General features: G+C 38.7%; 1 protein-coding gene and 1 non-coding gene across 2 annotated transcripts in view; both read right to left on the reverse strand.

Annotated features, from left to right (window-relative positions):
- Positions 1-24,822, reverse strand: part of LOC135467001 (regulator of G-protein signaling 22-like) — a 40,612-nt gene extending 15,790 nt beyond the window's left edge. Inside the window, exons 1-21 of the mRNA XM_064744754.1 lie at positions 24,699-24,822; positions 20,128-20,216; positions 19,064-19,239; positions 18,041-18,330; positions 17,129-17,228; positions 16,496-16,569; positions 15,322-15,406; positions 14,749-14,974; positions 14,037-14,185; positions 12,942-13,130; positions 12,020-12,259; positions 10,188-10,265; positions 8,955-9,112; positions 8,407-8,566; positions 7,781-7,897; positions 7,283-7,297; positions 6,004-6,211; positions 5,685-5,782; positions 4,207-4,362; positions 2,527-2,686; positions 857-988 (exon numbers count right to left, since the gene is read on the reverse strand). Of these exons, the coding sequence (XP_064600824.1) occupies positions 857-988; positions 2,527-2,686; positions 4,207-4,362; positions 5,685-5,782; positions 6,004-6,211; positions 7,283-7,297; positions 7,781-7,897; positions 8,407-8,566; positions 8,955-9,112; positions 10,188-10,265; positions 12,020-12,259; positions 12,942-13,130; positions 14,037-14,185; positions 14,749-14,974; positions 15,322-15,406; positions 16,496-16,569; positions 17,129-17,228; positions 18,041-18,330; positions 19,064-19,239; positions 20,128-20,216; positions 24,699-24,705 (2,907 nt within the window). The 5' untranslated portion in view covers positions 24,706-24,822. The remainder of the gene's footprint in view (positions 1-856; positions 989-2,526; positions 2,687-4,206; positions 4,363-5,684; positions 5,783-6,003; positions 6,212-7,282; positions 7,298-7,780; positions 7,898-8,406; positions 8,567-8,954; positions 9,113-10,187; positions 10,266-12,019; positions 12,260-12,941; positions 13,131-14,036; positions 14,186-14,748; positions 14,975-15,321; positions 15,407-16,495; positions 16,570-17,128; positions 17,229-18,040; positions 18,331-19,063; positions 19,240-20,127; positions 20,217-24,698) is intronic.
- Positions 24,823-26,071: 1,249 nt separating this feature from the next.
- Trnaf-gaa (transfer RNA phenylalanine (anticodon GAA)) lies at positions 26,072-26,144 on the reverse strand. Its single transcript has one exon. It is a non-coding gene; the product is annotated as a tRNA-Phe (tRNA).
- Positions 26,145-26,785: the final 641 nt, after the last annotated feature.

The following is a 26,785-nucleotide window of genomic DNA, read 5'->3' on the forward strand; positions in this document are numbered from 1 at the left end:
TAAAACAAACATCATAATGCAGGCACTTGGAAGTCATTCTACTACTGGAACACTCTTATCACGTCGGTATTTCATATACTCTTTCAAACCTGGGTAACAAGCCCATGTAGTGATCGGTGTTATGCATATCTTAACATAATACTCATAGATATGACAAATTAATATTGCTAATTAACATGGCAGTCACATATTAATGTAACAATAATCATTATGACACTATGTTAACATGACACTAATATATTTATAAAACAACCGTTAAATAATGATGATCACCGTAACAAACTGTAACATCAGACTGATCGACACAACTGTAATACAATATTAACAATGACAACAATAACATAGTGCCACTGACCATTATTACATGACACGTACAATATAGTATAATGTTAGCACAATACACATGGCAATTATTCACGGAAAGATCATATCTGGATTAAGCCAAATGATGGACCACTGATATCCATCTACTTGTCAAACAAAGTATCAAACAAATATTATTTTGTGAAAAATGTAGTGTTTTTAAATTACCCTAAATAACAATAAATTTCGTCCATGACTAACATGCCTAATTTTCTTGATTCTGAGAGTTCTATTTATTTTAGAAAGGTGTTTTGAGGTTTGCCTGAAACAGGGGGTGATATTCTAATGGAAAACTGTACGTATTGGCACTAAAAATATTTTGTGACCTTTATTTGCCTCTAAAAATGCACTTTTGAGGGCAAATTTTTAGGTCATTTGGGGCATGCCACATATTTAATCTTACAGACATCACAACTAGAACACACATTATCAACATGCAAAATTCTGTGAAAATGTGAAACAAAATATGAAGGTAATAAGATTTATTACTGACCTTCCCAGATTTTCCTTTCTTCTTGTTCCATCCTGCCATAAGTGACGAGTCTGACTCTAGCCTCATTGCCATCTCTGATCTTGACATACTGCTCAGTGACTGAGGCTCCAGTCCCATGCTCTCAGCCTGTACCTGTACAGGTAACATGAGACATTAGTAACCAGCTGACTAACACTGCTCAGTGACTGAGGCTCCAGTCCCATGCTCTCTGTCTGTACCTGAACAGCTAATGTAAGACATTAGTAACCAGCAGACTAACACTGCTCAGTGACTGAGGCTCCAGTTCCATAATCTCAGCCTGTACCTGAACAGGTAATGTAAGACATCAGTAACCAGCAGACTAACACTGCTCAGTGACTGAGGCTCCAGTCCCATGCTCTCTGTCTGTACCTGAACAGGTAATGTAAGACATTAGTAACCAGGTGACTAACACTGCTCAGCGACTGAGGCTCCAGTCCCAAACTCTCAGCCTGTACCTGAACTGGTAATGTAAGACATCAACCTGCTGACTAACACTGCTCAGTGACTGAGGCTCCAGTCCCATGCTCTCAGCCTGTACCTGTACAGGTAACATGAGACATTAGTAACCAGCTGACTAACACTGCTCAGTGACTGAGGCTCCAGTCCCATGCTCTCTGTCTGTACCTGTACAGGTAACATGAGACATCAGTAACCAGCAGACTAACACTGCTCAGTGACTGAGGCTCCAGTCCCATGCTCTCAGCCTGTACCTGTACAGGTAACATGAGACATTAGTAACCAGCTGACTAACACTGCTCAGTGACTGAGGCTCCAGTCCCATGCTCTCTGTCTGTACCTGAACAGGTAATGTAAGACATTAGTAACCAGGTGACTAACACTGCTCAGCGACTGAGGCTCCAGTCCCAAACTCTCAGCCTGTACCTGAACTGGTAATGTAAGACATCAACCTGCTGACTAACACTGCTCAGTGACTGAGGCTCCAGTTCCATGCTCTCAGCCTGTACCTGTACAGGTAATATGAGACATTAGTAACCAGCTGACTAACACTGCTCAGTGACTGAGGCTCCAGTCCCATGCTCTCTGTCTGTACCTGTACAGGTAACATGAGACATCAGTAACCAGCAGACTAACACTGCTCAGTGACTGAGGCTCCAGTCCCATGCTCTCTGTCTGTACCTGTACAGGTAACATGAGACATTAGTAACCAGCTGACTAACACTGCTCAGTGACTGAGGCTCCAGTCCCATGCTCTCTGTCTGTACCTGAACAGCTAATGTAAGACATCAGTAACCAGCAGGCTGACACTGCTCAGTAACTGAGGCTCCAGTTCCATAATCTCAACCTGTACCTGAACAGGCAATGTAAGACATCAGTAACCAGCAGACTAACACTGCTCAGTGACTGAGGCTCCAGTTCCATAATCTCAGCCTGTACCTGAACAGGTAATGTAAGACATCAGTAACCAGCAGACTAACACTGCTCAGTGACTGAGGCTCCAGTTCCATAATCTCAGCCTGTACCTGAACAGGCAATGTAAGACATCACTTCAGCCAACTTCAGTACTACAGTCTGCGCATCATCCTGAATATACAATTGCAAATAAAAAACAACAACCGTTATACTAAACACTGCTTTCTCTCACATCAAATAATCTTATGTTATAAATTCTTACATCTGGTCCCCCTTACCTCTACAAATGCCTTGAAAGCCTCATCCACTGTGGGGAGGACATGAACCTGTATCTCCTTCAGCACTGGGGTGCGGGGACGGTCTTTATCTGCCGCTAGCTTATGTGTGATCTTCTCGGGTAGAGGTGTGTGTTTCTTGCCATTCTGGTCCAGGTAAGTTCTACAACAGTTAAGTCAACTCATCATCTAGGCCTATAAGTTCTTCAGAAGGCCAATCTGACACCACTATTATCTTTTGCATAAATAACATCAAAAGTACACGTATTACTACTTTTTTTCACCCACCCTATAACATTTCGCAGAAATACAAGTAATGTAAGTACTGGGAAATATATTTATGGTAAGAAACCTGTTTTTATTGATTTATTTGACTGTTCTTTAATGTCATCTTTAAGAAGTTTTTAATATTTTATGGCAGCCAGTATTACGGATGAAGGAAACCAAGAGTTTCCTTAGTCATAAACTACTGTAACTAAAGCTAGTTACGGGTGAACTTTTCCAGATGTAGCATATCTCACGTAGGTAGAAAGCAAGTGGTGATTAGCAAACATCAAATAAGTCGACACAAGAGAGCATTGTCAACTGCAAATTGTCACCAATCAAGGCCCCGAGAAGCAAGGGAATCTAGAAAATCTGTTCTCTCCTTTCTGTTTGTGATCCTGGGTTCTCACATACTTGTACATGCATATGCTGATTACTAATGACCTTTGCCTCCTCCCATACTTGTGCATGCACATGCTGATTACTCATGACTTTTGCCTCCTCCCAAACTTGTACATGCACATGCTGGTTACTCATGACCTTCGCCTCCTCCCATACTTGTACATGCACATGCTGATTACTGATGACCTTCGCCTCCTCCCATACTTGTACATGCACATGCTGATTACTGATGACCTTTGCCTCCTCCCATACTTGTACATGCACATGCTGATTACTCATGGCCTTTGCCTCCTCCCATACTTGTACTTGCACATGCTGATTACTCATGGCCTTTGCCTCCTCCCATACTTGTACATGCGCATGCTGATTACTCATGGCCTTTGCCTCCTCCCATATTTGTACATGCACATGCTGATTACTCATGACCTTTGCCTCCTCCCATACTTGTACATGCACATGCTGATTACTCATGGCCTTTGCCTCCTCCCATATTTGTACATGCACATGCTGATTACTCATGGCCTTTGCCTCCTCCCATATTTGTACATGCACATGCTGATTACTCATGGCCTTTGCCTCCTCCCATATTTGTACATGCACATGCTGATTACTCATGACCTTTGCCTCCTCCCATACTTGTACATGCACATGCTGATTACTCATGGCCTTTGCCTCCTCCCATACTTGTACATGCGCATGCTGATTACTCATGGCCTTTGCCTCCTCCCATACTTGTACATGCGCACGCTGATTACTCATGACTTTTGCCTCCTCCCATGCTTACATTCTGTAAATCTCCAATCTTTTCAACTTCTAAAGCACTTTTTACAGTAGAATTTATGCATAGAATTTATATTTATAAAATGCTAAAAATGATTTGTTTGTGTAACTAAAGTTTTCTTTACACCCCATATTTCCCCCAGAAAGTTTCAGAATATTGGTCACGGAGGTGGTTGAAAAGGTTAAAGAATTGGACTGTGTACATACTGTTATTCATTCCCTATTACTATCCCTTACTTTTGTATCAGAGCAGCTTGTGTTTCCTTCTTCTGCTTATGGTCCTTGCCACCTCCCATACTTGTGTAAGTCTGGATGTCCATGTAGAGGCCAGTGCTGTTCAGGGTTTCCTTGTTCTCTTTATCCTGAAGGTACTTCTTAAACAGTGTGATCAGCCTGTGGTCAAACAGCAACACGGAAACGTAATGGTCAACCAGCATGTATCATACATTTCTCAGCATCCCACTGTGGGTGGCCACAGACTCACAGATGTAACATTGTACTGTACGTGTATTGGAACCGATTGCTAGCATACAGTATATTACCTATAGTTTTACTAGAATCCTTTCTGAGGTCTATAGATCACATACGGAATTCTGTACAAAATTTATGCTCAGTCTTTAAGTATAGGTGTTTATACAGTAGGGTGACTATATTATATAAGCCTTTAGCCTTGCCTTTATACAACCCTAACATGGGCTAATATGTGTATGAAAAGTGTTTGCTTCTATTTCTATAAAGGCCATTCACAAACACAAAGCATAAGTATTTTAACTTCAGCTGTAGACCTCATGATCCCACTACATGTATATGTATATTACATATTTTAGTAGAGTTTTACACAAGAGGGATTTAGTGTCATTCAGCCCATAAGGAAATTTTTTCTTGCTGGTTTTTGTTTAAAAATAGTTTTGATGCAGTATACAGAAATATATGTGCAGACTCTATAAAATGCCCATTTCCTAACCATTTTAATAGGAAAAACAATGGTTTAGGTTAAGGGCCCATTCTGCATGGTTTATGTAAAGTACACATGTTAAATGACAGAAGACCCTACTCATGGTTTATGTAAAGTACACATATTAAATGATAGAAGACCCAACTCATGATTTATGTAAAGTACACATGTTAAATGACAGAAGACCCAGGTCATGGTTTATGTAAAGTACACATATTAAATGAGGATGACCCAACTCATGGTTTATGTAAAGTATACATATTAAATGAGGATGACCCAACTCATGGTTAATGTAAAGTACACATATTAAATGAGGATGACCCAAGTCATGGTTTATGTAAAGTACACATATTAAATGAGGATGACCCAACTCATGATTTATGTAAAGTACACATATTAAATGAGGATGACCCAACTCATGGTTTATGTAAAGTACACATGTTAAATGAGGATGACCCAACTCATGATTTATGTAAAGTACACATATTAAATGATAGAAGACCCAACTCATGATTTATGTTAAGTACACATGTTAAATGACAGAAGACCCAGGTCATGGTTTGTGTAAAGTACACATATTAAATGAGGATGACCCAACTCATGGTTTATGTAAAGTACACATATTAAATGAGAATGACCCAACTCATGGTTTATGTAAAGTACACATATTAAATGAGGATGACCCAACTCATGATTTATGTAAAGTACACATAATGACAGAAGGATGGCTTAATTATGTATGATGAATGAGCCTACTCACGCTTTATGTGAAGTCATATCCGCAAAGTTGACAGGTTTAGGTTCTCCATCTTGTCCGTCAGGGAGGTCCCCCTCTGCCGACCCCGTCTGCTCATCACGCTAGAAGCACAACAACACCAACACTTATTGCCAGCCAAGTGCTCCTCCATGTGATATTTTATTTCCATTTTCATGTAAATGTATTTCAAATACATGCAGGTCAAATATACTGCTAAAAACCTGATTAGTATATCATACCTGAATGCTGATGTCTCAGCAATATAACATCATGTAGGGTGTACAGGATTTCCGATTAGGAATCCTAGCGACATGTTACTCACCTCTGATGGAGAAGATTTCTTCTCTTTCGCAGCCCTCTGCCTCATTCGTGCTGCTCTGATTGCTTTTCTCCTCTCTCGCTCCATCTCCTTACGGCGCTCCTTTGCCAGGCGTTTTCTCTCAGCACGGCGCTCCTCATCAATACTTTCAGCCAATGACAGGGCAGAGCGTAGACGGCGGGCGCGCTCTGTTTCTGTGGAACCAGGGTACCTAAGAAACAACAATCAGACTTACCTCACTGATGGGCATGTATTCTATGTGGTTAACAGAGAGCCTTAACTCTGTCATCATTTTTATGTAAAATCTGCATAAAATTTAGCAAACAAAATTGAACACATATTGGCCAGAAAACTCCAGACTGATTTAACTTGAAAACTTTAAATAAACAAAGCATATTTTCAACAATCAAAGAAAAAAAAATGTTCCAAGAAAATTTAGGCAAGTGACACACAGCACACTCAACTTCTTCACAAATAAAATAATTAATTAATTACTCAGTTTCGTATCAAAACTCTTCACAGAAGTGAAAACGAGAATCATAACTGAACCATGTTGTTAGCCTGATACTTGGCCATTTCCTAAGGTAGCCTTTAATGCACACATATTTACTTCACTTTTATTTGTCAATAAACATTCTTGAGTTAAGTGCAAAACACCAATGATGTTAGTAAATATATAAAATAGTATATATGTTTTCCTTCTGCATGACAAGTACTCCAGAAGCTGGCAAATTGCCATCTACTAAAATGTTTGAGAGTATGCATATACAAAGCTGTAATAAACTGAGTTGCAGCATCTACAAGTCTGAAGATCCATGGAAGACAAGTGGTGTACACATGTCACTGTAGCTACATGTATAAGGTGACCAGCTGGTATTTACACTAAATGAAAGGCTGTAAGCAACTGGTTTATAAGGATAAGGCATGCATGCATACATGGCTATATCAAAGCTTTCTTAGTACATATTATACAAGCAAAATATCACCCTCATATACATATCACTACTTAACATAAATTGATAATAAAACTTAACTCATGTCATATTCCTTGTTATCTGGGTTAATGTATTAGGCCACGAAAAGGAAACAAATGACATAAAATGTATTAACAGACATTATTTAAATAATTACTCATTCACACTTTTAACACAAATGACACGTCGAACATGATTAACTGCATAATCTCATGTTATTAAACTGCATCCAAAAATAAAATAACTTGCATCACTGTAAAATAAAATGCAACCATGAATATGCAATGTGCTAAAAATAATGTATTTACCGTGATCCCTTTCGTCTGCAGACAACAAAGCAGGAAATCATGCATATATTACAAACTGAAGAAGTCATGAAGCACAAATGGCCTTAATAGCTTAAATGTAAAAGTAACCCTCTGTGTAATCAGCAGTGTTTTATCTTGATATCTGTTTACCCTGTATATATTGCTTTCTTCAGTTGCAAATGTATTTCATTGAATTGTTTTCTTGCAATACTTTGACTCCACGATGCAATACACAACAACCTATAATAATCTTGTTTGTTCAAGGAAACACCACGGAAACATCGGAAAACACCAGAAGACTAGACTATTACAGATTTCCTTTTTGACAGGATACCTTAGGTTACTGCTTACTGAGTCTTTCTTGACTACATGTATGGGCCAAATCCCAAGGGGAAATCGCTCTGTTGTAAACATTGTAACCCCACTGTATTGTGTAGCACACTAGTTTGTGTAAAACTTGGCACTGGATTTCAGCCATGTTTAAATGAAGCCGTTTACCTTCGGACCCAGGGACGTGGCCTGGTGATAAGAATCTGGTTATCCTCTGTCTCAGTGATCTCCACCACAGATGCGGTGCTGGGTGGCACTGTGTCCTCATCACACCCAAACCTGCAACTGACAAGGGCATGCCAAGGTCAGGCACGCAACACAGTACAGGTGCTAAAACCTTAACATCGTTGTATGAATTAACAGAACAGACAGATCTGTGTATTAAAATATCTCCCTTTTATAAAGCAAGACAACTGCAGCCATTTCATGAACAAAACACTTTCATTTGGTGTATTTATAATTTGGCATTCAATCTATATGTTATAAATGTTGAGATGTACTTAAACAGAGTGCAAATATACATGTATGTAAGTGCTTATGCTGACACTGTGGTACTTTGAATTTGAAAGAAAAACATAAAAACATAAAATATACATAATACATACTATACATAAAAAACAAAAAAATAAAAGAGCAATTTCAGAGCAGGAATTTCACAGTCAACATCATTCTGAAAAAATCCTGTAACACTAGGACTCATCAGAGTGACATGACCCCCAGTTAAAAATCAACAGACTATTAGAATTTTTCCAGCCCCTGCTGCTTGGTCACTGAATATCTATAGCTTGACTTACTCTAGGAATGTCTTGAGATCTTCTTTAAGAAACCTGAGCCAGGCTTTCTCCAGATGATCCACAACAACAGCCTTAGCAGAGTGAAACACCGAGGCCTCAATAAAGTCCTTGGCCTCAGTTAGCTTCTTAGCTAGGCAGTCACATTCCATACTGGACAAACCTGTGGGTAGATCAATGATACACAATGACATTTAACAACGAACAGCTTTGTATTAGGTATGTGAGACGTACTCAGCATGATCTAAAATTCCCACCTCAATGGACAATCAGTAGGAAAAGCATTATATCCTTTCATGTCATGTTGTTGTGTCATTCCTTTTTAATCTCAGCTTGGAAAGGGCGTGTTAAATAAACTGAAAATGAACGTTTCCGAAGACAAACTGATGTAGGGTTGCAAAAAACAACAGTTGCAAAATTTGGGTCAAATATAAATTAAATTTAAAGTTTAAATTGAATGTAAACCTAGTAGCACATATTTTGACAATAAAATATGCAGTCAATGTTCATTCTATTTTAACAGAAACTTTGCAAGTTTTTGATACACTGACCTATATTAGTATCGCTGTCTTCTGTCATGTACTTCCTGAAAATAGTCCAGGCATAGTTAAGACGTAGTAATCTGTCTGCAGAGCGGTCCTCAGCAGCACCATAGTCTGTCACATCTTGCCAAAATAATAACATGGACAAATTCAGGGTATTACCTTGTCTGAAATAGAAAACAGAAAAACTGTCACTAATAAACCAGGAATTTCACTTCAGTAAATGATGACATGATAACACACTGGCCATCACTCATATGGGCCAGTTTGTCATCAAAACCTCATAAGAATAATAAAGATGAAAGTCATCCACAAATTGAGAGACTGAAGGCTACTTGTAGTTCTATAGTACACAGTATTAAATGATCACCCATGGTACAATATATTAAAAAACAACCACACAAAATAATGAACATACCGACGGAAGAAAATAATGTATACCAGACTGTGGATAATAATGTATACCCGACAGTACAAAATAATGTATACCCAACTGTACAAAATAATGTATACCTGACTGTGGACAATAATGTATCCCCGACTGTACAAAATAATGTATACCACAACTGTACAAAATAATGTATGCCCATGTGAAAAAAAAAATGACTGTACACCTGTACAAAATAATGTATACCCGACTGTACAAAATAATGTATTCCCAAGTTTAAAAATAATGTATACCCGACAGTACAAAATAATGTATACCCAACTGTACAAAATAATGTATACCTGACTGTGCACAATAATGTATACCCGATGGTACAAAATAATGTATACTCCACTGCACAAAATAATGTATGCCCATGTGTACAAATAATGTATGCCTGACTGTACAAAATAATGTATACCCGACTGTACAAAATAATGTATGTCCGAGTGTAAAAATAATGTATGCCCGACTGTACAAAATAATGTATGCCCATGTGTAAAAATAATGTACGCCTGACTGTACAAAATGATGTATGCCCATGTGTAAAAATAATGTACGCCTGACTGTACAAAATGATGTATGCCCATGTGTAAAAATAATGTACGCCTGACTGTACAAAATGATGTATGCCCAACTGTACAAAATAATATACATGTATACTCGACTGTGAAAAATAATGCATACCCACTGTACGTAATAACCATGTGTGGTAAAGAAGTGGGCAGAAGATCATGTGAACATGATTCTTGACTGAGAATAGTGTACCTGAGGCGCTAATGAGTTAGGACTGATGTATTGTGTATGTCACAGACCTGGTGAGGAATCTATGGAAGGGTCCACCAGCTGACTTGTCTGCAGTCAGCGCCAAGATTAACCCATCTCGTAAAGGTCTGCAGAAAAACAGAGAATACATGCTAGACAGTCCATCAGGATTTGCATCAGAAATATTTACACATGCCTGCATCTCTCTATAAGTATTATACTGAAACTTGTCCTTGGTTTATACTGTTTAATACTTACGGTCACAGAGGAGAGTAGCGTCTGCAGGCTGTGTTTTAACCCAGTTAAATTATTATTAAATATAAATCAGTATACTATCATGTCCAAATCTTAAGGGAAAAGAAATAAGGAAAACTAAAAGTATATGTATTTTATCAGCACTTTCCGCTTTAGCCAGATGTATATTACTGACACACAATTATTGCAGTTTTGCAGTTTATTGCAGTTCAACTGGACGGAGTTGGTTGTTTTTTTACCTATAATGTACTGTCCATTATCTGGACTAGTAACTGGCTAAGTGCGCTGGTTTACTAATGGCATTTCAGTTTTCACAAAGCAAAAAGTTATGCTACATCACGTGCTTACATGGACTGAGTAAGTTGTCTCGCCAAGCTGTAGCTTACCTGGATTGCGCCTGTTGCCCCTCCTGTAGTGTACATGTATGTGCATTGTCTATTTTGCCTTGCTTTTAGCTTACCTGGATTTCACCTGGATTATGTAAAGTTGTCACACTTTTTGTGTACATGTAACTTACCTGTTGCCTCAGATGCAGCTTACCTGGGTTGTGTATGCTGCCTTATCTGTGGTTTAACTGGTTCTCATACCTGCTGTGCCCCTGTAGCTTACCCAGATTGTGTATGCTGCTTTATTTGTAGCTTACCCAGATTGTGTATGCTGCTTTATTTGTAGCTTACCCAGATTGTGTACACAGCTTTATTTGTAGCTTACACAGATTGTGTATGCTGCTTTATTTGTAGCTTAACTAGACTTTGTATGTTGTCACATCTGTAGTTTACCTGGATTGTGTATGTTATCTAGTATGCAGCTTACCTGGATTGTGTATCTTGTCTCACCTGTAGCTTACCTGGATTGTGTATGTCATCTTGTCTGTAACTTGTCTTGATTGTGTATGTTATCTCCTGGATTGTGTATGTTATCTCGCCTTAGGGTTCCGGAATTAAGTATGTTACATGTATATGTTACATGCTTACCTGGATTATGTATGTTATCTCGCCTGAAGCTTCTCTGGATTATATATGTTATCTTGCCTGAAACTTACCTGGATTGTGTATGTTATCTCGTCTGTAGCTTGCCTGGATTGTGTATGTTATCTTGCCTGAAGCTTACCTGGATTGTGTATGTTGTCTCGCCTGAAGATTACCTAGACTGTGTATGTTATCTCGCATTAGGGTACGGAAAAAAAGGGGCCTCCTTGGCTCAGTCGGTTAGCGTGCTAGCGCAACATAATGACCCAAGAGTCTCTCACCAATGCAGTCGCTTTGAGTTCAAGTCCAACTCATGCTGGCTTCCTCTCAGGCCATACGTGGGAAGGTCTGTCAGCAACCTGGGGATGATCGTGGGTTTCCCCCAGGCTCTGCCCGGTTTCCTCCCTCCATAATGTTGGCTGTGTTGTATAAGTGAAATATTCTTGAGTACCGCGTAAAACACCAATCATATGTTATCTTGCCTGTAGCTTAAATGGATTGTGTATGTTATCTCACCTATAGCTTCCGTAGTTTGCGCATGTTGTCTTGTCTGTGGCTTACCTGGATTGTGTATGTTATCTTGTCTGTAGGCTACCTGAATTGTGCTGTCTCACCTGTAGCTTACCTGGATTATGTATGTTACCTCGTCTGTAGCTTACCTAGATTGTGTATGTTGTCTTGCCTGTAGCTTGCTCTTGGCTGACTTGACCCTGTCATGGAACTGAGAGCCTCCTTTACTGACCACCTCCCAGCTGTTGAGTTTTGTGAGGGCCTTCAGTACATCGGCTTGGACAGGCAATGAGTTAACGAGTGAGATGGATGGGAAGATGGACATCGTGGATGTCTGACGACCAAACACTGCTGGCTGTCTGACACTGCTATGTCGGTCAGACCAAGAACTGGGTAACAAAATGAATCGCAGCTAAACATTACTACTTATTTCCACAGAGTGGAAAACTGTCCAGCCACAACTGGCAAAATAAATCATGAACTCATACAAACTGTATACATACTATATAAACCATGTTCACGGCTATTTCACTGTCAATTATATGGATATTTTTAACTTTGTAAATGAACAAACTGATGAAAGACATGCCTTTTTCCGTTTCATCATATCATGCAAAAAAGTTCACATCAAACCACTATATAAGTAAAATATTCTTGCGTGCGGTGTAAAACACCATTCAGATAAATAAATAAATCAAATTAAGTTACAGTGTCCTTTGGTATACATGTCAACATGCACATTTTAAGGTAGAAAGTTATAACAAGACATTGTCGTCCCTTTGGAACATGTTGTCAGCAAGGTCAATCTGTCAGTTTTAACACTGGGTGGAATATAAAATATAGAAAATTAATTAAAACATGATTTGAGTAATTTTTTGAATTATATTCTTGGGTAGGGTTTAGTATCAAATACTTCACAAATAATATAATTTACGCCTACATTAATCACACATATACACGAAAAATGTAGGAGAGTACAAGTAGCCCTAAAGCTGTGATATCAATGGGATGTCACTCTATTGCCACAGACATAACTCAAAACTGTGTACGTATAAACTGAGTTAGATTTACCTGATGTCAGTGTTCTTCCTCTCGAGGTGTATCAGAAATCTGAGCACCCAATATGCCCTCAGGCGTCTCAGCACATCATACTGGGTGTGGATAAATACGGTATGACTCAGGCCCACATTACTGGCTGCCTTCAGCAGGTGATCCTTAGCCTCCTTTGTTAAGCTCATTTTGTATTTGTCCTGGATATCTCTAAAAGTGTAACCAGAGTAGATGATATAGGTTATACTACATGCACTTTCTACAGACTTTGGATAATAACAAGAAAATATCTGCAGCATTCAGTAAGATGTTGAAAGGCAGGATGTTGAATTGTAGGATGTCGAACGACAGGGTGTCAAAAGGCGGGATGTCGAAACATAGCATGTCAAAAATTTAAGACACCAAACATCTGAAAGACCGACAGCCAGAGAGACAGACTTACAGAGCTGCTTGTCCCAGATAATGTATTGAATCTGTGACACACAACATATAGAAATTTTGCAATATTAAGAAATAAAAGACAAATACCCTCATAAAACATCAATCTTCTACAACAAAGATATATCCCTGGAACAGTGTGCAGTCACATGCATAGCATATCAATCAAGAAACTCTCAAGGGTGGGCCAATGGTCTTTAACATAAATGTAATAACATATCTGTAGATATAAAATGTACAATGAATAACTGATTTTTTTAAACTTTCATGTAATGCTCTCTGTGACTGCCTATGACTAAACTGACAGTCACATCAGGACACTGTAGAGGTATGTGTTAGCCAGCTGCCTAATATTGCAGTCTGGGTCTAGATCATTTCATTAGAACATGACGTCCCGTTGACTTGATTTGAGTTTTAAGCACAGCTTTTATATTTTTAGAACAGATATTAGCAATGCTGTAAGCTGAAAATTACATTCTTCAGAAAAGTGACAAAAAAAGGAAATGTTGTTCAACAGATGGACTAACAATGTGAGAAAAAAGGAACAGAGTATTTCTGCTATAATTATGTGCTGGCTTGGAAGATGTTCCAGATGTCCCAAAAATTAGGAGAATTAAAGTATACTGCATTTATCTCACCAGAAGACTTGCCCCCATGCAAGGTTCACACTGCCCTCACCTGAACAGCCTGTTCCTGGTCTCCACATTGGCCATCTCATCAAAGTCCTCCATCGTGTCCTTGAAGTCTTCACAATCCAGCCAGAAGTTGAGCAGATGAATCCCGGCTGTGTCAGACAGAAACTCCTTCAGATCTTCCATTCCTTCATACTGAAAACAGAAACATACATGTATAAGTGTGCTACATTGCAGTCATTTCTTTGGATTTGTGATACAACAAAGAGGAAAGGCTACCACTGGAACTATGTACTATGACCACTATACTATGTCTTTTGTTTGTTTAATCATTTTGTTACCACATGTGACCACAACTTTATATGAAATTTGTCCTCCTTTGTAGCTTGACTACGACAAAACTAAATGTCATCCTTTGTACATCAGAATGCAAAGTGACACCACATTAAAGTGTATCTACATGGTGTTTGCACTGCATGAATATGGTTAGTTCATAGATGCCAACATTATAACAATCTGTATTGCTAAACTGCAACAATCATCACGTTAACCAGTCTAATTTACTACAGGTCTGCGTCAAGAGGATCAGGGGAGATAATTTCAAGGAACAAAGGGGAGATAACTTGTTATCTTGTTACTGAACAAATACACCTAAATCTCACATGACCATCCCCTACCGACTATATGAATTCATTACAGCAACTAAACTTTATGTCAAGATTAGGAGTATTTCAGCTGACCTTGACCTCTGTACTCACAGTGCCTAGAACTTGTTCTTTCATCTGCTGGAATGACATCTTGAGCCTGCCTTCTAGATTCTTCATGTCTGTCTCTGTCTGTTCCTCACTGATACCCTCATCCTGGAACAGCACATAATGCTGGCCTGTTGGTTCAGGCTCCTCTAGGCCAAACAGCACGTCAAAGTCGCTGTACGATGGGAACTTCAAGTATTCACGGTAGTTTGTGGGAGCCGACACCGCCCGACTGAAACACAGCAATACAGGAAAATAATTTATTTATTTATTTGTATATTTGCTTGTTATTTACTGCCACACTCAAGAATTTTGGGTATGAAGGTAACCAGTTGCCATATTTATTTATTTATTTGATTTGTGTTTTACACCATACGCTGAATATTTCAATTATACCACGGCGGTCAGCATTATGGTGGGAGGAAACTGGGCAGAGGGTAAACCCATGACCATCCCCAGGTTGCTGGCAGACCTACCCACGTATGGCTGGAGAGTAAGCCAGTATGAGCTGGACTTGAACTCACAGCGACTGCATTGGTAAGAGGCTCCTGAGTCTTGTTCACCAATTAAAGGCATTACCTCAAGTCTCTGTAGAATGGATTGTGTCTGTAACAGGTCTGAGGCGTCTTGGAGCGTTTCTGCTCTATGTCATCATCTGGGGCTTCTGTAATGACAGAAGAAACAACAACATGTATGATAATGAATACGTGAACGATGTATTTATGTGTTTATGATGATGAGACATTACATGATGACTCTTACTTGCTGTTGATCAGGCACTTTCACCCCAGACACTTTAGTTTCCTTCCCTAAAATCTGACTGCAGTCATGTATGTGAAAAATTACTGGGCACTGTGTTAAACGGCAACTGAATACATATATTACATATTTGTTATCTCTATTTTTATATCAATGCTGTTTTATACCATACCTGTACTCAAGAATATTTATGTGCTGGCTGCCTGATTTATGGGTGGAAGAAATCATCCCCCAAACCTCACATGGTCACTGACATGCCCTTCATAAAAAGCCATGGGAACCAACCATACCCAGAGTCAAAAGCAAGACCTTGTTAGTTTAAAGTGGCCAGTGGTCTTCGGAGAAGAACCTGTTAGAGAACTCAACCAGCATGTTCCTTGCATGTTCATCCGTTGTGAGCAACAAGGTTTACCTTACAATGTCCCAGCTATCCCACAACTACCCTATACACATGAATGTTACCTTCCTCACACAAAAGGCCTGAATCACAAGCCTCAGTTCACAAGGTCCAATTTGTCTTATGGATTTGTCAATGATAACAAGAACAAGCTCTATTTATTATCCTCTGACTGTACGGACAGACGAAAACTGAGTTGTGCATATCTAATATTCAGTACAGCCTATGACAGATCTCACTGTGTGACTACACATTCTTTCTGTGCATTAGGCCAGGCTAATTAAATTTTTGTTTCATGGGCTGAATGAATCTTTTTTCAATCTTGGAAGAGGGTGTAAAAATAACACTAGAAAAATCATGTAAGAGACATGTACTGTCCCAGCAATTCTTCCTGTTTAACATGTAAATTTATTTATATGATTCAAAAGCCTTGCAAAACAGGAAAATGCAAAACAATCAGACAAAATAAAAAGGTGAATTAACAATTTGAATTTTTTTTCCTGTTTTGGACTTTTTAGTGTTGACTCGCACGTAAAACACAAAACAAAATTGGTGTTGCCTTACATGATTTATGTATAATTTTTTACATGAACTTACCACTTTGATAAAAGGAGACGACAGCTTCTTCACGCTTCCCCAATGACTGTTGTTCTTCAGCTGTTACAGGCAGACTGAAAGGAATGAAACCACAGCAACACATATGAGAATTTCAACAGTTTTATGAAAGCCAAGCTAATCCCATAACAATAAAGTTTAAATTTATTTCTACCACCTCAGCTGCTTTCCCTTGTTTCTGTGATACAATGTCAGAATGAGGTCCCTTTATGACACATTTACCAAGATGTATGGGGATTTTGCTATGAACCTAGACAGATACACACTGGCAAACACATACTAGAAATGAATTTAAGAAAAAAAAAACAAGCATAGATATTTTTATGCTTTATAAAATTTTCTAACACTTGAAAACATAATATAGAGGATTTCTCTACTTGTTTAAATATATCATTTTAAATATTCTGAACCATGGAAAATTTCAAAAAATTTCAAATTTACAGAACGTGACATTAAAGCAACATCATGCCCCAAAGGATGTGACTGTGCTGCTGTTGGGCCACAATAATTTAAAAACTTCACATCATCAAAATGAGATGACTAAGTATTCAATTCAGCCACAACAAATTTGTTCCGCATAAATTCTTACAGATGATATCTAAACGGAACACAAACCTATTTTCGCAGGACATTTTCTGTCCATCTCCCATGGGAGGGTTAACAGCCATCTCAGTTATTCCCCTTTGCGACTGTGACGATAACTTTATAGGTGGAACTTTTCATACAAAGAGAAGGATACAAAACCAACTTGTTATATAACATAAAAATATCATAACTTATATGACATGTTACCTATATACAAGTATCTCAATTCAAGTCATCTTCCGTCACTTCAGATAGCAGTTACAAACCAATATATGAATATTCTAACACCATTTTTTTTATATTTATCTGTATTTTTACATATTTATTTGATTTTTGTTAAATGCTATACTTCACTTTGCAAAAACAGTAAATGTAGCTAGGGAACTGGCATGTTGAGGCTGCCAGTGTAAATCAATGAACTTTGGTAATTAATTGACAAATTTCCCATGTATGATGAACATGCATGGATTAGTGGATGTGACTTTAATCAGCGCATTATTTTATCTGGACACCATTTCCAAAGTTTTTATACTCTCAAATCAGCAACACTTCACTCCATGTCCTGAAGTCTGCAGACACCTGTGTTCCCTATTTTTTTGTATGTCGATGTATCACAAACACAATCTCAAGCTGTTATTTCCTAGGCCATGTGAGCCCGTGAAGATGCTCTCACCAAACGGGTATAATGACAGCCTTGACACATTTGACAAGGGCAGGTAACTGCATCAGGTTTTTAAATGGAGTGTGCTCTGAAACTGGCTTGGGGTCATCCTTGGCCAAACAAAATTTTGCCAAACCTAACGTAAGAGCAATGTCGGACTAGTCATGTGATGTCTGCATGCTTTCAAGCCATTAGCATGTTGGAATCAACATTCTCAATGTATTATACAATATCCTGTAGAGTACAGTATACATATATGTACAGGCAGAAATAGCTTGTACCTGTCTTGTTGAAGTGCGCATGTGCAGGCAAACTGAGCGCCCGGCTACTGGGACGTTCCAGAGGGTGGAATGCTGAGTGAGGGAATTCTGACCACGTGAATTCTGATCCATGCTCAGCCACCTCATTAGCACTGTTGCCTGCACTGTTACTCAAACTGGACACATAGCTTTCTGTCTGACGGCTGTACCCCCGCACCGTTTGGCTCGACCCCCGATGACTCGCAGATGTCCGATCCTCCAGTGGACGCAACAATAACTTTGCCAGTTTGAACTCACGGAACAGCTGTGTCCTACGAAAAAAAAAAAAAATCTTATCTATCCACCAAAATCTATAGATTTACCGAAACATTTCTACACTTATTTTCGACACTTCTCTTCCCCGTGTGAAGTTGTGCAAATTAACACAGTAGTTTTAAATCCAACAAAACTGCATACAATTCCATGAAAGTCTCTGTTTACCAGTACATGTATCTAACACTATCTCCATATATAGTAAACTTTAGAATAAATGAAACAAACAATAACAAAAAAGGGGAAACCTTTCTGCATGAATAAATTCTTATCTTTGCATTCTAACTGCATTTGTGAATGTGTCCATTGTCTTTTCATGTAAAGTTCAAAATTACATTTGGGAGACAAAGATGAGGATTTATTTATGTGTTTATCGACTTGATTGGTGTTATACTCAGCATGACGGATGTACTTGGAAATACATTTTACACAATAATGTTAACATGTAACAGTGAAAACATGAGAAGTCCAGTTTGCGTTGGTTTTCTCTGGCCATACATGTGCATGGGAAGGTCTGCCATTGCAATACCATTCTCAAGAAAATTTCACTTAAACCAGGTCAGTCAGGGTGATACCCATGACCATACACAAGCAGACCATGGCAGACCTTCCCATGTACATTTGAAAACATTACTGAAGTATTATGACAATCATGTTCAAGATTAGTTTATGGTGTAAAGCCAGGACAACTCTCCAAGTATACCTGGCATGCTACCTTACAGGTAAACATACCGTAAAAACAGAGGTAACCTCTCCTCCTTTGCCCAGTCTAACATCCTCTCTCTCTCCTCATCTGTGATCCCATAGGGTGGGGTCACTGTGCCAGACCCCGTCATGGCAGTGCCCAGCCCCTGGACCTCATCAAACCCACCTGTAAGCCGGTTGTAAGCCAGAGCCTGGGGGAATACCTGAATGGGGAACAGGTCCACCGGTGTTGGGTGACGCATGTTACAGGAGAGTACTGATGCATAATCACAATGGGTAAGTCTAAAGCATACGAATGTCTTATATTTACTTGAACAAATTGTGGTGCATCTTTGTGGCTAAATGACAAAACTAATGAAAGAAATACTTGGAACCATGCTTTTTTTCACAAAGTAAGAGATGAGGAAAGTACAGATCTTCATGATGTTATCAGTGTTTCACTGGGCCACACACATGTTCTCCTAATCTAGATACAACCTTTATGAAGTAACCAGTAACATAATATAGCATACTTTTTATGTCTCAACTATATGTATAAAAAACTGCTGGATATAATTTGTAAATGTCAATTCAACCTTTTCAACCACATCTGCAGCCAATGTTTTGAAATTACGCAAAATACTTTGCACAGTTTTATGGAGTTTGCTTGTATCTTTAGTCACATAAAGGAATCATTGTATCATCATTTTTTATCAATAATTGCTCACATAAATTCCACTGGAAAAAGTGCTTTATAGGTCTAGAAGGCTGAGGATTTACAGTTTGAAGTATTTTTGCTAAGTAGGCTCAACCACAATGGGGGACCTCCGTGGCTCAGTTGGTTAGCACACTAGAGCAGCGTAATGACCCAGGAGTCTCTCACCAATGCGGTCACTGTGAGTTCAAGTCCAGCTCATGCTGGCTTCCTCTCCAGTCGTACGTGGGAAGGTCTGGCAACAACCACCAGACGGTTGCATGTTTCCTCCGGGCTCTGCCCAGTTTCCACCCACAATAATGCTGACCGCCGTCGTATAAATGAAATATTCTTGAGTCAGTGTAAAACAAAAATCTAATAAATAAATAAATAAATAAATCAACCACAATGTGCTTACAGGTAGTGCCAAGAAGGCATTGAAGTAATCCAGGAAAAGGTCATCATAGGCCAGTAAATCCTCCAGGTTCTCTCCACTGATTTCCAGACCTAAAACATCAAAACAGAGGTTATGATATGAGAAGGACATATGATTTTTTTTTTTTTTTTTGATTGGTGTTTTACGCCGTACTCAAGAATATTTCTTATACGACGGCGGCCAGCATTATGGTGGGCGTAAAGCGGGCAGAGCCCGGGGGAAACCACGACCATCCGTATACGGCCAGAGAGGAAGCCAGCATGAGCTGGACTTGAACTCATAGCGACCGCATTGGTGAGAGACTCCTGGGTCATTACACTGTGCTAGCGCGCTAACCAACTGAGCCACGGAAGCCCCGAAGGACATATGAGTCATATGAGAAACCTGGGTAGCTTGATGGTTAGAATCATAGAAAAATACTAACATCTGCTGAACTAATGTCTAGTCAGCCAGTGTGTAGGTTGACAAACAACAAGGTGTAACCCAGCCCTCAACACATATACATGTATGTAGTACATTATGAACACCCAACTCAAGGTAAACAAATATATCTAAATGGACAATGATATCAAGCCTTTCCCATATAATTACATACCACCTCACCTTACCTCTAAAAAATGAGTATCAATCCATGCCTATAAAAATAAGGGTACTGCCAGAATTGGCCAATGACTCCAGGTGACTGATTATCAACTTGGCCAACCAATCATGGGCCCAAAGACTCCAGATGGTTGGTTACCAGTTTAGCCAACCAATCATGGGACCAATGACTCCAGATGATTGATTACCAACTTGGCCAGCCAATCATGGGTCCAAAGACTCCAGATGGTTGGTTACCAATTTGGCCAACCAATCATGGGCCCAATGACTCCAGATGACTGATTACCAATCTGGCCAACCAATCATGCGTCCAATGACTCCAGATGATTGATTACCAATTTGGCCAACCAATCATGGGTCCAATGACTCCAGATGATTGATTACCAATTTGGCCAACCAATCATGGGTCCAGAGACTCCAGAAGATTGGTTACCAATTTGGCCAACCAATCATAGGTCCAAAGACTCCAGATGATTGATTACCAATTTGGCCAACCAATCATGGGTCCAATGACTCCAGATGACTGATTACCAATTTGGCCAACCAATCATGGGTCCAATGACTCCAGAAGATTGAGTACCACCTAGGTCACAAATCCTGAGCCTAATCACTCCAGAAGGCTGATTACCAACTTGGCCACCCATGAGGAGTCCAGTGACTCCAGATGGCTGATTACCACCTTGACCAATAATCATGAGTCCAATGACTCTAGATGACTGATTACCAACCAATCATGATGCCTACAAGTTCCAGATCTACACATGTTACTCAACCTAAGCAAGCTATCATAGACTGTTAACTTCTTAATATATAATTAAAATATTCTCCGTTACAAACTTGCACTAAGAAAAATGCCACATGACCACTGAAAGTGGAGAAACCATCTAAGCATTATCAATTCCTATCACAATGGCATGGTTAGCTTCCGTATACATGGTCGAAAGAAAAACAGCTTCACACTTGGCAATGGAGTATCACTATTTAGTCATATGTATACCAAAGCAGAATAAACCAAAGTCACACTTACTGGAATCCGTACCACTGTCACTATCCGATTCCATACACTGGAAATATCTGTACAGAAGTGTACACATCTGGATAAGGTTAAGAGCAGAGCAAAAGTCTGCCCATCGCTACAGAATATCAGAGATGTTATTCAATCTACCATGCATGTAGCTGTGCTCTGCAGATTCTGCTTGAGCATTCCCCAAGTCTCTACATCTGATCCGTTCCAATTAAGTGCCAATCAGTTCAGGTAAGTACTTTCAGACGATCTGTTAGTGATATCCTAAACAGGCCTCAGGATTTGAGGTAAACCTGTTAAAAAATAACCCTGGTCACCACTGTGAATGTGAATACCTATAAGATTACAAACCATATGAACATGATGACAAAAAAGAATGTTTAATTATAACAGTATGTGGTCTGAATTGTTGGGCATGCATCAACGCAACAATTCTGTCTGACAACCAACATTTAAAGTGAGTACTTTACGCAATCGGTGAAGATATTAGAGCCTTTACACCAGCCTAGCATGCTTGTCTAAACCTTCCATAAAAACATATAATCGGATGTACACATTACTGATCGATGGGGCACCTGATCCCCCCACACACACACACACACACGACCCCCTCTCCCCGGGAAACTGACACTCAGACAGGGGCAATACAGGGGGTTTTCACACTACACCCAGCACCTCATATATTCTATATCGCCGCAATAATACTGGAAGGCAAATGGGCTAATGGATGCCTACAGACATTAAGCAATTTATGCTGGCCATGATCAAAACAATCACTGCACACAATTAGCATGGATACCTGTGTAATTTCACAGGTGAAGATGGTGTGTTGTGATCACAGAAATCAATCAGTCAAAAGAATAGCTATTATTAATTCATCCCTGACTGGGGCAACTTATGTGTCTGTCCCATGTGTACATATGTAGTGCATGTACATTTCCCCATTCTGAAGGTGTGTTCTCAACATTTAGCTGACCCTAATGGATTATGCGAATATCATTAATGTCTTCTTCAAGCGCATGCATGTTCAAGCCATGATTGATTGTTCCCAACAAAACAATTTTAGCAACTTTATCTGGCCATTTACTACAAGGATAGTTTCTGTTCAATGCTGAAAACCGGGTATTCCTAATACTAAGGGATTTCAACAAGTCAAAACCTATACATGGCAATCCAAGAGCAAAATGCTCTATGAACTGCATGAATTACCATTGCCGACACAGATAGGGACAATACTCTAAATTTTTTGTCCTATCTGTCAATGATGAGGAATCATTTAAAAAAATCCTGAATCTGGCTAGAATCTCGGATCACCACGAAAATTGAATGGATTAATAATTAGTCCAAGGCCAAGGCCAACATGTTCATCAAGTTTCATCCAAATCCATGAATACTTTTTTTTGCAACATTGCTGACAAATAAATGCCAGAAGAAAAATAAGATCTTTGGCAGAGTTATAAAAAAAAGTAAGTTGAGATGTAAATAATGTAAATCACAAAAAAACATCTTAGAAAGCTTTTAGCCTGATGTTCCACTACTATTACAGACTTTTACCACACTTACATTTACATATGCTAAAATGGATAGATACGGAAAGCTTATAATAAGACTTCTTACAAAAAGTAAAGAAAACATTCTCATGAGCCACATGCCACATTTTACACGAGGCCTTATACCTACAGGTAAGTAATATAATACAGAATACAAAGAGCAAAATACCAGTCATAGACAGGTACATGTAGTAGACAGGTAATAAACTATAAACTAAAAGTTTATACTGAAATGACCACCAGTTAGTGGACATTTTAAAAGTATTCATTCCGCTTATTATTCTCAACATATGCTCCTGAACGGGTAGCTGACAACGTCTGAGCTATATCCTTGGATAAGTGACAGTTTTACCTGTCAGGGATACAGTCTAAATTAATCAGTGAATGATCCATAGAATGTGGTCATGACAGAATGAATGAATTGATGATTGAACAACTGATGTTTGAGGCTCACTGGCAGTATTTCTATGATAAGTTAGGTAAAGTTTTTTAGTGTAAACAGTTCATCACTGAGTACCACCCACCACTCCTACAAACCAGGATACCAGATATAGGCCTTCACCTATAAAGGAATAACATTGCAGACATGGATAACATAGACATCTTCATGGGGTCTAACAGGCCATGTTTTTTCTTCCTTTCTTTATATCTTTTTTTTCTTATACTGTTCAACATCTGGGAAAGTCTAGGATTCAGTTTACTTCTCTTAAATTGAAAGACATGCAAAATTTCACTAGTATATAGCCACAAATAAAAAGTATATGGCAGCCAGAAATCTGTGTTAAATTATTTAAAGGAATATAGTAAATTATGACAAATTATGCATGGACAACTTCTTGGTTTATCAGAGCATTTATACCCAATGTCATATTCATTTATACAATTAATCATACAGCATCATGCTACTAAAATTAAAACCCTTAAAATAAAGTAAGGTTCAATGGTTACACTGTTGCTAACAAATATACACTGATGTCGCCCGGCTTTGCTCTCAGTATAAAGGATAACATTATTTATTTTGTCGTTTCGCTTTTAGACAAAATATCAACAGGCTTATCTGGACAGAATAATAACATTGTTACTATTTATTATTAAAAGATAGTGGTGAATAATACAGCGTAATAAAGTGTTTCAAACACACAATATATCGTTTATTTGCAACGTTTTATCCTTTGAAATAACTGTACTTCATAAACAAACATGTAATACAATTTAATACGACGGGTTATGCATGGAATCTTGTGTGTCATTAAATTCTGCTTACTACAACAACAACAACCACACTGACAAATTCCCAGTCAGTTCTGGGGCTTCGTATATTGCGAGGCTGATTGGCTTACAAATGATGTTTTAAATCAGTAAAATCCCTCGAGCCTCACCTTTCATGTTTCGCCGTTTACTAAATGTCCCTTTCGAGGGTCTCCTTGATGGTATAGGTCACATAAATCTAAGTAGTGCCATGTCCTGTCACAAGAGGTCCCCGTCACCCGGTGCCTGTCGTTCCCACCCAGGCGACACTCGGCGTTGTTTACCTTCGTTGCTAAGGCTTATTCCGCCCCGCCAAGCCGCTGTCTCTCTCCGTAAACGAGGTATTAAATTTCGGTCCAGTTCACCATGAGTCCGACGATGTCATAGTACTGTTGGTATAATAGCATTAATTATTATTGAATAACATATAATTAACGGTTGTCTGCGATTAAAATACTGTTGACACGCAGGTATAGATAGCTTTATATTTATACCTCCATGATGTAACGGAAAAAAAAGCATTTACATATGCCTGTTATGGTAAAATACAGCGACAAGTGTTCCCTATAGTATATCAGGATATCATCATTTATAAAAAGTCCAGTGCTTTTTTTTTTATCTTTTTCCTTTGTTTTTTTTTTTTGTTTTTTTTTTTTTTTTGTTTCTGTTTTTTTTTTTTTTTCTGTTTTTTTTTGTTTTGTTTTAGGCCCAGTGATAATAATATGAGTGTACCACATTATAAGGGAAACACCAGTTGAGGACTAAATATTTGTCTATAACTTACAATAAAAAATATAATTGCTTTGAGCATACAGTATAGATTTCTACCAGTAAAACATGAATGGGTTAGATGGGAAGGAGCTTGAACATCCCCACCTCTACTTTCCGCTGATATTATTATTGTTTTTTTTTTATTTAGATTGAACATGATATTCATGAATTCATGAAGTTCACACTTCCAGTTGGCCAGCTATGTTTATATTACGTTTATAGGTGGAGCTAACCAGAACTCAATGCCTGGTGTAAACCTTCACCTTTTACAAGATATGTGAAACACTTCCTTGGTCAAACTGTCAAATTAGAGCTGGATTTGAACACTGGGTCTCGCCGGTTTAATCATTATTTGGAATTATTTGATTTCAGTCATAAAACATGATATGAGTTTGTGTGTTGTCAGATAGTGTTCTTGATACATATGATTAAAAGTATTACTGCCAGTGGCTCATTTGTTCTTTTTCACAAGGTTAATAATGAAACGAGAGAGAATCCACCAACTTCAATGAGAGACATGTAAGTCAAGATAAAATTCCTGTTGAATGCAAATTAATCAATTATTGTCAACTACTCATATATAGGTTATACATTTTATATATGGGCGAAAATGATTGCTCAGCTTTAAATTTCGAAGAGAAGTACAAAGGTTTGCGGAAACATGTTAATATATTTCGTGTTACTTAATATATCATTATAAAATAAAAGGAGTGCCTGCCGCCGGATTCTGGCTTGCCGAAACCCGGGATTGAACCAGGGACCTTTAGATCTTCAGTCTAACGCTCTCCCAACTGAGCTATTTCGGCTGGCGAGAGTTGAAGGCGCATTTTGGAAATATATTGTGATGGTTTTGGATATGAAATTTCATTTAACATAACATACGTAACGATGTTCCTGTTGTAATTTTAGCATATAGCTTATTATGTCTATCAATCCAAAAGGCCATACATTAAATTTGAGACGTTCATACTCCGGAAGATCACCTGTTTCATATCGCTACCACAACAACGCGGGCAGACAGGCGTAGTCTGATATGTAAGCCCTACGCACGTGGGCGACTCGTTTAAAGCAAACAGCAGTGTTATTTAGATGTACCTAAGTCTCGGAGAGGAAATGTAATTATAGCTAGAAATATCAATTTTCAACAGACACACTGTTCCTGTACCTTCGGATGTGCACACGGGTGCAAAACATTGAGTGAGTTTCTCATTGCTGTCCAGTGCATTTAACGTTCGTGAGAACGTGGAGTGGATGCATGTGGTCAACCCATCAATGTTTAATACCTTCCATACGTGTCAACATTGTGATTCACTTAACATATATTGTATGTTAATTTACACCTATGTTACTTAACAAATGAAGGAAAGTATATACCAGCATAAGTTTCAGTTATCTTCTAGCAACATGCAGATGCATGGATGTGGGTTTCGTCCTACCATAATGTTAA

The sequence above is a fragment of the Liolophura sinensis genome, chromosome 6 (genome assembly GCF_032854445.1).
Source record: "Liolophura sinensis isolate JHLJ2023 chromosome 6, CUHK_Ljap_v2, whole genome shotgun sequence".
NCBI classification, from domain to species: Eukaryota; Metazoa; Mollusca; class Polyplacophora; order Chitonida; family Chitonidae; genus Liolophura; species Liolophura sinensis.